The sequence below is a fragment of the Caenorhabditis elegans genome, chromosome V (genome assembly GCF_000002985.6).
Source record: "Caenorhabditis elegans chromosome V".
In the NCBI taxonomy this organism is placed as follows: domain Eukaryota; kingdom Metazoa; phylum Nematoda; class Chromadorea; order Rhabditida; family Rhabditidae; genus Caenorhabditis; species Caenorhabditis elegans.
This window is the reverse complement of record NC_003283.11, coordinates 16,538,299-16,552,358: the sequence shown is the minus strand read 5'-3', so window position 1 is coordinate 16,552,358 and position 14,060 is coordinate 16,538,299. Positions and strand designations below refer to the sequence as shown.

At 34.2% G+C, this 14,060-nt stretch overlaps 2 protein-coding genes across 4 annotated transcripts; both read right to left on the bottom strand.

The window, feature by feature from the left end:
• Positions 1 to 76: 76 nt before the first annotated feature.
• Positions 77 to 1,379, bottom strand: srbc-65 (Serpentine Receptor, class BC (Class B-like); the record flags this gene model as incomplete). The annotated part of the gene is made up of 3 exons (NM_074788.1): positions 77 to 295; positions 522 to 979; positions 1,205 to 1,379. 3 exons carry the CDS (start codon positions 1,377 to 1,379, stop codon positions 77 to 79), a joined length of 852 nt encoding a protein of 283 aa, NP_507189.1.
• A 1,130-nt stretch (positions 1,380 to 2,509) lies between these two features.
• Positions 2,510 to 13,963, bottom strand: Y32B12B.2 (the record flags this gene model as incomplete). Of its 3 annotated transcripts, none has more annotated exons than NM_001269784.2 (11): positions 2,510 to 2,730; positions 6,717 to 7,157; positions 8,250 to 8,657; positions 9,771 to 9,959; positions 10,702 to 10,869; positions 10,926 to 10,994; positions 11,813 to 12,104; positions 13,028 to 13,266; positions 13,316 to 13,421; positions 13,473 to 13,587; positions 13,644 to 13,963. In NM_001269784.2, 11 exons carry the CDS (start codon positions 13,951 to 13,953, stop codon positions 2,629 to 2,631), a joined length of 2,439 nt encoding a protein of 812 aa, NP_001256713.1. The 3 variants fall into 3 exon arrangements, 2 of the variants coding, with proteins under 2 accessions (NP_001256713.1, NP_001256714.1); NR_070080.1 differs by having other exon boundaries at positions 2,629 to 2,730; positions 13,020 to 13,266; positions 13,644 to 13,953; NM_001269785.3 differs by lacking the exons at positions 9,771 to 9,959; positions 10,702 to 10,869; positions 10,926 to 10,994; ... (3 more) ...; positions 13,473 to 13,587; positions 13,644 to 13,963 and having other exon boundaries at positions 2,629 to 2,730; positions 8,250 to 8,555.
• Positions 13,964 to 14,060: the final 97 nt, after the last annotated feature.

Sequence of the window (14,060 nt, the reverse complement as noted above, 5' to 3'; positions counted from 1 at the left end):
TTAGATTTATTCCTTTTGTTTTAATAAAATATTTTATCAAAACGCAAAAAAATTACAAGATCAACGAACAAGACTACTAGAAATGTGGTGCAATTCTTATGCATATAACTTTTTTCTCCCGGAACAAAAGTTTTCGAAGAATTATTGCTTCAACTGTGAATCCGGAATGTTTGAAAACTGCCGTCCATGGGCCGAAATTATAGTAGTTCACAGTGGGAAAATATCGAAAGACTAGAAGCGGAATTATATGGAAGCAGAGAATTACGATTGAGTCCAGAACAGCAATTCGTGTCGCCTGAATTTGATGGGATTGCAAAAAATCGGAAACACGTGGTGTCAGGCTGTCCCACTACCACTTGATCTACAGAACATGCGGGAATTTTTCCCAGAAAAATTGTGACGTCAGCACGCTCTTAACCATGCGAAATCAAATGAGATGTCTGCGTCTCACCTCCCGCATTTTTCGAAGATCAAAGCGAAATGGGACTTTCTGATACCACGTGCGGAAAAGGCTGGCTCACTCTAGAAAGTGCATGACTACTGGCTGCCTTTTTGAAGGTATTCCAAATGTACAGGCGGAAACAAAGCAAAATCGACAAAAATCCGTTTGAAAAATACATCACTTGATCACGATAAAACCAATGTTCGAATACACACTGATTGACGGCACATTGGAAATCAAAGCAATCCAAAGGAACTGATATTATATAGTTGCAATATTCAAACGTTACATATTGATCAACTAATATGTATGTTAATGTGAGAATCACTATGATGGAAATGGGAAATTTCCGATGATATTTGAAATAGAAAATCGGAAAATACAATGCTCCAAGTCTGTCGATATTTATTGAAAGCATAAGGATTGATCGAACAATTCCAAGTGGAATTATAGGCCAAAGCATGAAGAATGTGGCGTTTCGAATTACAAGCTTCTCGGTGAATAGATGAAGAAAATAATAGAATTTGTTGAAAGATGCTGGAAAACTTGATTTTCAGCAAAAATATCAAGCCAACTCACATGATGTCAGGCTGTCTCATTGCGGTTTGATCTACAACAAATGCGGGAATATTTTTCCAGAAAAATTATGACGTCAGCACACTCTTAACCATGCGAAATGAGATGAGAGGTCTGAGTCTCTTCTCCCGCATTCTTCGAAGATCAAAACGAAATGGGACTTTCTGACTCCACGTGTCAACTCACCACAAAACGGATAAGCCGTGTCAATAATCAGTCTACTGTAAAAAAGAACCAGATCCGGCTTAGCTGGTACTTTTTTCGTGTAGAAGATTGCAATTAGGATGGAAAGATTCAAATAGGAAGCTGTCTGGCATAGTATTCCAGAAATTATAAAAATCAATGTCTTTATTAGAAACATTGTTTTTTTTTTCAATAATGCGACGAAAATTTTGGACTCCTGATCAGAATTCTGAGCCGGCTTTATACGCGATGTTCTTTCTAGAAAATCGGGCAGAACGGAAATTGAAAAATCTATACGAGAAACACCCGTAGCTATAGCCCGGTTAATTATCATTGCTTTTGCATATGATATTATAGGAATACTCTGAAGTGTTTTCTATAGCAGAATAGTTATAGAAAATCAACGTTTTTCGGATCACCAAACTTTTAAAGGTGAAGAAGCGGCGAATCGGCAAAAAATCGGCAAATAGCCTAATTGCCAGAATTTCAAATGTTCGGCAAATAGGTAAATTACCGGAATTGAAAATTTCCGGAAAATTGGTAATTGCCGGAATTGAGAATTTCCGGCAAATCGGCAAATTGCCAGAATTGAAAATTTCCAGCAAATCGGCAAATTGCCGGCATTGTGAATTTCCGGGAAATTGGCGGGATTGAAATTTCCGGCAAACCGGCAAATTGCCGGAATTGGAACTTACGGCGGATCGGCAAATTGCCAGAATTGAAAATTTTCGGAAAATGGGCAAATTACCAGAATTGAAAATTTCTGGCAACCCGGCAAATTGCCGGTATTGTGAATTTCCGGAAAATCATCAGAATTGCACATTTCCGGCAAATGAGCGAATTGCCGGAATTGAAATTTTCCGGCGGATCGGCAAATTGCCGGAATTGAGAATTTCCGGCAAATCGGGAAACTGCTGGTATTGAGAATTTCCGGAAAATCGGCAAAATATGCCAGAATTTAAGAATTTAAATTTCCGGCAAATCGGCAAACTGCCGGAATTGAACATTACTGGCAAATCGACAAATTGCCGGCGAATAAATAGGCGATTTTTCAATTTTTAATGCGAAAAATGATCTGAATTCAGAATTTCAACCCGAAAATTTGAAAAATCATGCGTAAAAATTAAAACTTTTCCAAGAGGAGTACACGGACTGCGTAAATCGACACGAGGCCAAAAATGGTAGAGAAAATAGGAAAAAAAGCGACCGTTTCGATTAGAGTCCAAAAAAAAAATATTAGAGGATCACAATAGGATCACCGAACAAATATATAAATACGAGAGAAAAAATTTCAAAAAAAAAAAGAGCACAAAAATGGAATTCATTTGACAACAAAAACAATCGATAACGGCACTAAAACTAGAGAAAAATGATAAATTTAATTGAAAATATGGTTTAAAATATGTGTATGAATTGGTTAAAAAGTGCTATTCTTCATCATCATCATCATCATCAGAAATCACGATGCAACGTCGTTTCGCATTTTGCTTCTGCTGCTCAAATCGGCGTTTTTTGGAGGGACCATGCTCCTGGAAAATATAATTTTAAATTGAAATTTCGCTGAAAAATACACTAAAAATCGAATTTTATACAAAAATTGTTTTTTTTTTGGTATTTTAAAACTTGGAAAAAATATTTAAATTTCTAGAGAAAATCTAAGAAAATTGCCTTTTTTTTTTTCAATTTTTCGATATTTTAAAAACTAAAATCGAAAAACTTCGGTTTTTCGAAAAATATCCCAAATTTTTGGTCATTTTTCTAGAAAATGTAAAATTTTTTTAATATAAAAATTATTAACATGCATAAATTGGTTTAAAATTGAATTTTGTGGTAAATTCTTTGAAAAAAAATTAAAAAACCACAAAATTCAATTTTAAACCAATTTATGCATGTTAATAATTTTTATATTAAAAAACCAGCCGTTCGCACGCGCTGAAGCGCGTGCTCCGACTGGCGTACTCAAAATTAAAATCAAATTCTGAAATTTCTAAGCATTTCACTGCAGATGGAACGTTTTTTTCCTTGTTTTCCGGAAGTTTTCGAGCAACATAAATATTATATACTTAATTTTAAGCAATTACAATTTTAAAACCTCAAGTTTCCTGGAACTTTTATGAGACTTTTTCCGGTCCTTTCCGAAAGTTTTTGGCGAGCGTTTTTGGAAATTATCTATAACAATTTCTGGTTTTTTTTAATTCTTAAAACTTCAGAATATTCTAGGAGTATCAAAACTTGAAAGGTTCTAGAACTTCGCAGAAGTTTCTTGAATTTTTTCAGGAAATTGAGCATTACAGACTTTTCTCGAATTTTCTAGAAACTTCTGGAACATTCCAGAATTTTTTTTCAGAAAATTTGAATTCCCGCCAAAATTTTTCACAGAAATTTTGAATTCCCGCCACAATTTTTCACAGAAAATTTGAATTCCCGCCAAAATTTTTCACAGAAATTTTGAATTCCCGCTAAAAATTTTCACAGAAATTTTGAATTCCCGCCAAATTTTTTCTCAGAAAATTTGAATTTCCCGCCAAAATTTTTTATCAGAAAATTTGAATTTCCCGCCAAAACTTATGGGTCTCGCCAAGATGGGTCTCACCACGAAGGGTCTCACCACGAATTTTCTCGGATTTTCCAGAAGGTTCTGGAACATTCCAGAATTTTCTCAAATTTTCCAGAAGGTTCTGGAACATTCCAGCATTTTCTCAAATTTTCCAGAAGGTTCTGGAACATTCCAGCATTTTCTCAAATTTTCCAGAAGGTTTTGGAACATTCCAGAATTTTCTCAAATTTTCCAGAAGGTTCTGGAACATTCCAGCATTTTCTCAAATTTTCCAGAAGGTTTTGGAACATTCCAGAATTTTCTCGGATTTTCTAGAAGGTTCTGGAGCATTCCGGAATTTTCTCAAATTTTCCAGAAGGTTCTGGAACATTCCAGAATTTTCTCAAATTTTCCAGAAGGTTCTGGAACATTCCAGCATTTTCTCGGATTTTCCAGAAGGTTCTGGAACATTCCAGAATTTTCTCGAATTTTCCAGAAGGTTCTGGAACATTCCAGAATTTTCTCAAATTTTCCAGAAGGTTCTGGAACATTCCAGAATTTTCTCGAATTTTCCAGAAGGTTCTGGAACATTCCAGAATTTTCTCAAATTTTCCAGAAGGTTCTGGAACATTCCAGAATTTTCTCAAATTTTCCAGAAGGTTCTGGAACATTCCAGCATTTTCTCAAATTTTCCAGAAGGTTTTGGAACATTCCAGAATTTTCTCAAATTTTCCAGAAGGTTCTGGAACATTCCAGCATTTTCTCAAATTTTCCAGAAGGTTTTGGAACATTCCAGAATTTTCTCGGATTTTCTAGAAGGTTCTGGAGCATTCCGGAATTTTCTCAAATTTTCCAGAAGGTTCTGGAACATTCCAGCATTTTCTCAAATTTTCCAGAAGGTTTTGGAACATTCCAGAATTTTCTCGGATTTTCTAGAAGGTTCTGGAGCATTCCGGAATTTTCTCAAAGTTTCCAATATCCGTTCAATAGACGAAAAGTCAATTTTTCCCAAACTACAGTAATCCTACAGTACTCCTACAGTACCTCTACAGTACCCCAACCATATCCCGACACTAACCCCAAAGCAATATCACTTCAAAAGACGAAAAGCCATTTTTTTTCAAAAATACAGTAATCCTACAGTACTCCTACAGTACTACTACAGTACTACTACAGTACCCCGATCATATCCCACCACTAACCTCAAACCAATATCACTTCAAAAGACAAAAAGTCAATTTTTCCAAAACTACAGTAATCCTACAGTAACCCTACAGTACCCCTACAGTACTACTACAGTATCCCGACCATATCCCACCACTAACCCCAACCCACAATCCCTTCAACAGCCGGAAACACCTTGCAAGTGTGACGTCACAGACTACAAACTACAATTGTAACATCCCTCATGTATTTTTTTATATATAAGTAATGATTTTACATTTTCTAGAAAAATGACCAAAAATTTGGGATATTTTTCGAAAAACCGAAGTTTTTCGATTTTAGTTTTTAAGATATCGAAAAATTGAAAAAAAGGCAATTTTCTTTAGAAATTTAAATATTTTTTCCAAGTTTTTAAATGCCAAAAAAAGATTAAAAAGAAATCCTACAGTACTACTACAGTACCCCGGCTTACTTTTGGGAAAAAATTCAATTTTTCGAAAACTACAGTAATCCTACCCCGTCAAAAAAATTGTCTATATTTTCTAATGAAAAACAATAATTTATTGTTAATAAATGCTTTTCAGAGCGATTAATAGTGATTTTTTTTTAGAAATTTGAAAAATCGAATTATTGATTTTCATAAGAAAATATAGACTATTTTTGACGGAGTAGGATTACTGTAGTTTTTGAAAAATCGCGTGTTTTTTTCCAAAAAGTAATGTCGAGGTACTGTAGTAGTACTGTAGGATTTTTCTCAATTTTAAAAATAATCTCGACAAAATTTGGAAAATTTTTTAAATATATTTTTAAAGGTGGTGTAGTCGAATTTTTTTTATTGCTTTATATTGACTAAAAATTGTCTAAAAACACGAATTTCATAATGAAACCTCTTGAAAACTTCTCAAAAAAAGTTATGACGGCTCAGAATTGGCCTAAAATTAGATAAAATTAGAAATTTGACCTACTTGTCAAGCGGCTGGAAACAATTTTTTTTTGAAATCACCGTCAAATTTTGAGTATATAATGTAATTATCTTGCGTTTTCAACTCGATTTAGGTATTTTAAGGTCGATGGACGGCGAGATTTGGTAATAAAAAATTAAAAAAATCTCGCCGTCCATCGACTTTAAAATACCTAAACGAAGTTGAAAACGCAGGATAATTACATTATATACTCAAAATTTAACGGTGATTTCAAAAAAGTTAGTTTCCAGCCGCTTGACAAGTCGGTCAAATTTCAAATTTTAACTAATTTTAGGCCATTTTTTGAGCCGTCATAACTTTTTTTTTGAGAAGTTTTCAAGAAGTTTCATTATAAAATTCGATGTTTTCAGACAATTTTGAGTCTAATAAAGCACTAAAAAAATTCGACTACCCAACCTTTAAAGAGAAATTAATTTTTTTTCCAATTTTTGCCGAGATTATTTTTAAAAATGAAAAAAAAATCCTACAGTACTACAACAGTACCCCGACATTTTGGTTTTTCGAAAAATCTCAAATTTTTGGACATTTTTTTGTAAAATTTTAAATTTTTTAAAACATCAAAATTATCAACATGCATAAATTGGTTAAAAAAAAAGAATTTTATGGTAAATTCTTTGAACATTTTTTTCGATTTTAAGAAAAATCCTACAGTACTACTAATAAATAAATTAAAAAATTCGACTACACCACCTTTAAGTAATTGCTTTTTAATTTTGAACACATTTTTTTCAATCTTCCAGAAAATCACCGAAAAAATTTAAAAAAATGTAATTTTTCAATTTTCCGACTTTCTCTCGATCTCTGTGGGTTTTTCCTGAGAAAAATCCCTTACAAAAAGTCTCTCATCATCAGAATCCTCCAAATCCTCTCCTTCAGGCTCTTCCTCATCCTCATCTTCAAATTCATCTTCACCATCACTTTCAGAAGCTTCATCATCAAAAAGTCCATGCTTCCGATCTTTCAGCTCATCCTCATCCTCATCAGATTCATCCAACTTATCCCAATCCACGATATCATGAGTATCATCATCCTGATTCTCTTTATCATCATCATTTTCTTCTTCTTCTTCCTCATCATCACTATCAATCATCACTTTATTCTTTTTCTCCCATTTCTTATGTCTTCGATCGCTTTCTCGTTCCAATTTCGCTTCGAGACCATCAAGTTCATCTTCTTCTGATTCATATACAATTTCTGTATTATCATAGTCTTCTTCCTCATCAATACATTCTCCATCTTCGTCATTATCATCGTCCACAATCCAGTCATCGTCCTGAGGAAATTTAATTTTTAGAAACGGTTTTTTTTTATGCCGGCAAATTGGCAAAATATGCCGGAATTAAAAATTTCCGGCAAATCGGCAAATTGTCGGAATTGAAAATTTCCGGCAAATCGGCAAATTGTCGGAATTGAAAATTTCTGGCAAATCGGCAAATTGCCGGAATTGAAAGTTTCCGGCAAATCGGCAAATTTATCGGAATTTAAATTTTTGGCAAATCGGCAAATTGCCGGAATTTAAATTTTTTGGCGAACCGGCAAATTTCCCGGAATTGAAAATTTCTGGCAAATTGGCAAATTGCCGAAATTGAAAGTTTCCGGCAAATCGGCAAATTTATCAGAATTTAAATTTTTTGGTAAATCGGCAACTGCCGAAATTAAAAATTTCTGGCAAATCGGCAATTCGCCGGAATTGAAAATCTCCGGCAAATCGGCTAATTGCCGGAAATGGAGAATTTAAATTTCCGGTAAATCGGCAAAGTGCCGGAATTAAAAGTTTTCGGCAAATCGGCAAATTGCCGGAATTTAAATTTACGGCAAATCGGCAAATTGTCGGAATTTAAATTTTTTGGCAAATCGGCAAATTTACGGGAATTGAAAATTTCCGGCAAATCGGCAAATTGCCGGAATTCTCAAAAACTTGAGAATTCGATTTTCTAGACTTTGAAGCTAAATTTAAGCAATTTTTTCGAAATTTTGAGCGGCAAAGTAAGATTTTTGACGGTTTTAAAAGTATTACATTATGAAATCAAATTTTTTTGGAATTAAATAAGTATTAATTATTATCACACAAAATTTCTGTCGGAATGCGTATTGAGCAACATATTTGACGCGCTAAATATCTCGTAGCGAAAACTACAGTAACTATTTGAATGACTACTGTAGCGCTAGTGTCGATTTACGGGCTCGATAGATTTATCAATAGACTTTATTCCCTTCGAAAATCAAGCCCGTAAATCGACACTAGCGCTACAGTAGTCGTTTAAATAGTTACTGTAGTTTTCGCTACGAGATATTTTGCGCCGCGTCAAATATGTTGCTCAATACGCATTCTCAGAATTGTTGTGTTCCCGTAATAATTTTGTACATCTAGCAATTCCACATTCATTCCATCCAGCGTCTCTTCCAAAATGGAAATTCCCAGTTCTTCCTCGAGCTCCGTCAAATCTCTGGGCTCATCTCCTTTGCACACAAATTGCGATCCACAACGTGGCAGTCTTCCAGTCGTCAATTTACAATTTTCCACGTTAAATTCGTGTTTTCTAGCCAATTTTGTGAGCTTCTCAGGCCATTGAGCTGACGATTGTGCCGACTCTTTGAGCAAAATCCGCAAAAAATCTATGGAAATCGAGATTTCTGTAGCTTTTGGGAAAAGCTCTGGGATTCGAGACATTAGACGTTTGGCCAATGATTTTTCAGTGCAGTTCAGTGGAGCGTAGATGCTCACTTTGTGAAGATGTGGGCCAAGATGATCTCCGATGGCGTGGATGAGGGTCTGGATTATTTTTTTAATAATTATTTTTTGAATATTTTTAGAAAATCCAAAATTGTCTGAGAAACTACAAAAAAAATGTGAAAAAACGCGATTTTCAAATTTTCGCCAATTTCCTCCAAAATGAGAACTGCAACCAATCAGCGCGACTCGCTCCGCCTACTTCCGAGTTCGGAGGTGCTGATTGGTCGGCGAGTTGTCTTTTTGGAGAAAATCGGCCGAAATTTGAAAATTGCGTCGGATTCTCATTTTTTCGCGATTTTCGATGGTTTTTTTTGAATTTGAGACGATTTTCAGCTCAGAAAAAGCCCAAAAAACGTCTCAAATTCAGAAAAACAATCAAAAACCCCAAAAAAAAGAAAAAAAAATGAAAAATCCAACGCAATTTTCAAATTTCGGCCGATTTTCGCCAAAAAGACAACTCACCGACCAATCAGCGTCTTCGAACTCCGCCCACTTTACATGATCGGTTCAAAAGAGGGCGGAGCCGGTCGCTGATTGGTCGCAGTTCTTAGTTTGGAGGGAATTTAACGAAAAATTGAAAAATCGTATTTTGAAAGTATTTTTATGATTTTTTTTTTCAAATTTTCTCGATTTGTGCATCTCGTGTACTCCTCGAGGACAAATGTGTGTATTTTTTTTGCGTATTTTTTCACTAAAATACTCAATTTTAGATTATTTCCGCCGAATTTTCATGTATTTATCACTCAAATTGTCGATTTATCTCTTGGTTATACTTTTTCAACTGAAAATCTACGCATTTTCTGCTCAAAACCTGTTGAAAATGAAATTAACTAATTTTCTGACAAATTTCAGTATCGATATATTTTTTAAAAAAAGCGAAAAACGGGCAAAATCAGAATATTCGCGATAAAAAAACAATCGAAGTTTTCCACGAGGAGTACACAGGCCGCGTAAATCGACACATCGACGCGTTCGGACAAGTTCTGCGGGTTTTACTGGAAAAAAAACCAAAAAATCGAAAAAAAAAATTCGGGCGACGGATTTTCGAATTTTGTGAGATCGAAAAATAATTTTAAAACAATTTTTTTGCAAATTTTTTTTTTAATATTGATTTTTTTTCGGTTTTCCGGAAAATCGTCTGAGCTCATGTACCTCAAAGCATTTGACACCTAAAATCTGAATATGAAACTCGACGAGCTCCGGAAAATCATTCATTGAGCCCAGCTTTTCGATGAATTTCAGCACGGACGGGATCACTTTTCTGCCACCGTCGGCAGGTAGATTTAGAGAAATTGAACAGGATTCAAGTGTTGGAGGCAGTTGACGATCCAGGTCAGTGAGCTGGAAATTTTAAACGTGAAATTTGAGATTTTTAGCATTTTTTAAGTGGAAGAATGACCGATTTGTCGATTTGTCGCAGCTCGTGTACTCCTCGTGGAGAAGTTGGAATTTTTATTTTCTGAGTTTTTGGCTAGAATTCTCCATTTTTGCTAGTTGTGAATATTTTTTTAATCAAAAAATTAAAATTTCCAATTTTTTTAGAAGAAAATTTTAAATTTCTAGTCATTTTTCAATTTTTATAGGGATTTTATCGAATTTTTGGATTTTTTTGAATAAACATCGGATAATACGATTTTTTATTTAATTTTTGGCAAAAATTTTTATTTTCTGTGTTTGGCTAGAATTCGCTATTTTTGCCAATTGTTTTTGAATTTAAAATCAAAAAAATTAAAATTTTTGAAGAAAATTTTGATTTTCCAGTCATTTTTTTATTTTTACGGGAATCTCATCGAATTTTTGGATTTTTTTAAATATAAAAATCGAAAAATACGATTTTTTGGTAATCTTGCTTTAATTTTGAGTGAAAATCGATAAATTTACTATTGAAAAAGTAGAAATTCTAATTTTTTTAAATCGATTTTAGCTTGAAAAAGCTTTAAATTCGCAATTTTAATTTTAAATTTAAAAAAAATCAACGAAAACAGTCCAAAATCGAGCTTTTTATCTGAAAACTTCTCCTCGAGGAGTACAACAAGCCGCGTAAATCGACACAAGGCCGTGGAAGAGGGGTTTTTCCTCGTACCCCACACAATCCTTCGCTATGAAGTTGGAATTTCGTGTAAGTTGATTCAAAAATCGGACGTCTTTTCGACGATTTTTCTTTTTTCGATTCCATGCTCCATGATGACGTCATTTGAGCATGAAAAATGCATTTAAACAGAAGAGAAACTGTTTGGAGATCTGGGAATTGCTGGAAAAATTAATTTTTATAAAAAAAATTTTCAGAAAAATAAATTGAAAATTTACATTGACACGATTCATTAAATTCGGCAAATAATAATCCAAACCGACGGCCGGCATTGTGTGAAGATTCATCTGAATAAATTGGAATTTTTATTTTTTTTTTTAGGAAAATTTTTTTTTTTTCACAATTTATACCCAAAATGACCCCAAAAACCCGAATTTCATGCTGAAATATCTCAAAAATTGCAAAAAATTTTTTAAAAAAGGCCATTTTTTGTGTTGAAAACTATTTTTTTTTCTCGATTTTTGTTCAATTTTCCGAATTTTAGTCGTTTTTTCGTGATTTATTTAAATTTTAGCTCAAAAAATTCAGAAAAACCACACAATTTTTAAATTTTAGCCTATTACCACCAAAATAAGAACTCGCCGACCAATCAGCCCTCCTCGCTCCGCCCACTTTTGAACCAATCAGACGGAGTGGGCGGAGTTCGGAGGTGCTGATTGGTCGGCGCTTTTTTGCTCAAAAAATTCAGAAAAACCACGGAAAAATAGCGATTAAATGAAAAAATTGACGCAATTTTCAAATTTTGGCCGATTCCCTCCAAAATGTGAACTCCGCGACCAATCAGCGTCTTCGAACTCCGCCCACTCCTTCCGATTGGTTCAAAAGTGGGCGGAGCCGAGCGCTGATTGGTCGGAGATCTCATTTTGGAGGAAATTCGGCCAAAATTGAAAAATCTCGATTTTTTCAGTGGTTTTTCTGTTTTTAGGACTTTCTTTGGATTTTAAGAGCTAAAATTTACCTAAATATATGTAAAATAACACTAAAAAACGGAAAAATTGATAATGTTGTCAAAATTTTGAGCAGTTTCGTGATAAAATTCGGCATTTTGAGGTAATTTTTAGTATATTACTGCAAAATTGAAAAGAAAAAAAAATCAAATTTTTACATTGAGATGTTTGATTTTCGGCGGTTCCAGAGCATTTTCGAGCTCTTCAAATTTGAAAAATGACTGTAAAATCGAGTCGAATGAGCATAACATTGAAAGTGATTGATTTAGAGATCCAAAATTCAAAGTTTCCAGTGAAATTTCATATTTTGAAAGTTGTTGGAATATCTTTTCCGGTGAATTCCAGAATCCAATTTCCCGGATTTTCGGGAAATTTTCCAACAAATTTCCCATTTTTCGACTCCAAATTGATTGATAGAGGTTCAGAAGGACTTCCATTTCCATACGGCTTCTGGAATAAATTGTTTGATTTTTTTTCGAAAAAGAACGAAAACCGGGGGATGCCGATTTACGAAACATTTTGTACTACTCGTGGACAAGTTATGGCTGAAAATCTCGGTTTTTGGACCATTTTTGGAGTATTTCGAGGTTAAATGACTGAAATTAGCCTTTTTCTTCAATTTTTCAAGAGAAAAATTAGAAATGTTAATTTCAATTTTTCAAGAGAAAAATTAGAAATGTTAATTTCAATTTTTCAAGAAAAAAATTAGAAATTTTAATTTTAATTCAGGAAAAATTCAGAAAACCATTAAAAATCGTGAAAAAATTACCGATTTCCTCCAAAATGTGAACTCCGCGACTAATCAGCGTCTTCGAACTCCGCCCACTCCGTCTGATTGGTTCAAAAGTGGGCGGAGCGAGTCGCTGATTGGTCGTAGTTTCCACTTCTTGGATTTCTCTCTTTCTCGACATTTTTACGCTTTTCGGCAACATTTATTGATTTAAAACGTAATTTCTTAAATTTTAGACTTTTTCAGATTTTTCCCAAAAAAAAAAATCGATTTCCAGGCCAATTTCGGACTTTCAGCAAGTTCTCTACACAGAAAATGTTTTTAAAAAATTTTAAAATCTGTAAAAATACACTGAAACTCAAAAATTTATGTGAAAATCGATAATTGCAACTTTTTTAGCGGAAAAACTACTGAAAAAATTGAAAAATGAATAAAAACCAATTAAAAAAATTGAAAAATTCATATTTTTACAGTTATATTCGGGATACTTAGGCTGTTTTCTGTAATTTTTGGTTGAAAAACCAGAAAAATAGCTCAAAACTCCGAAAAAAACAAATTCCCCCTTGTCCACGAGTAGTACAAAATCCTCCGTAAATCGACATGAGCCAATTTTTCATTCTTTTTCGCCCAAAAACCTGCTTACGGATTAATCGGGACTGTAAATCCGAGATAAAACTTTTCCAAATTCGAAAATTCCTTTAAAACTTCAAATTCTGGAAATCTGGGCCGTCCGACGAGGTGACAAGTGAGATGAAGCGATTTAATTCGATTTTTATTCGGAATTTTGTGTAAAATTCGGTGATTTGCGTGGTTCCATGTAAGATTTTCCAAATTCTGAAGAGCCGGGAAGACGACGGATCTGAGTTGGCAACTTGCCAGGGACTGAAATTAAAAATTTAATTTTTTGGGAATTTTTGCAATTTTTTCGCACTTTCATAGTTCCTAAATCCAACGTTGTGATCTCATCGAATCGATTTCGAAATGTCCTGATCATTCGGGATGGGCGCATGAAAACAGGCGAAATTGAGATGGAATTGCTGAAAATTCGAGAAATTTCAGCATTTTTCCGAGAGTTTTTGAGGTTTTACCCATGGAATCTACTCAAAATATGCATCATCTTCTTCTGAAGCATGAATGGAGCCCGTGGAAGGTGTTGCTCATCGTGTTCGGCTTGAAATCCGAGGGAAGCGGCGGTTAGATTATCTGGAAATTTGAAAATTAATTAATTAAATTCAAAATTAATTTCAGAAAACTCATACCAATCTGAAATTTGGCTCCAATCTCCAACAGCTTTTCCAATAATCTTGCGAGTTCTCGAATTTTGTCGTGAAGCTGTTTTTTGTGAATTTTCTCGGCAAAACCGAAAAATTCACGATGAAACGGGTTGGATTCCAGGAAAAATCGATGAATATCGAGTCGAATTGGAGCATTTTTCGATAATTTCCGAATTTCCTGTTCAATAGCACACCTTGCCGTGTCGTTTAGGCTCCACAAGTCCAATATAGAACGGGAATTTGTCGAAAAACCGACGACTCGGCGAAAAATGTCCACCGGCAGTTCCTGCTCCATGTGTTAGTTTCTGTAATTGAAATTTTATGTTTTAAATACGCTGAAATTGGGTTTAAGTATTAAAAAGCGAAAAAAATGGAAAATTTTCGAAGTAAACGAGTAAAAAA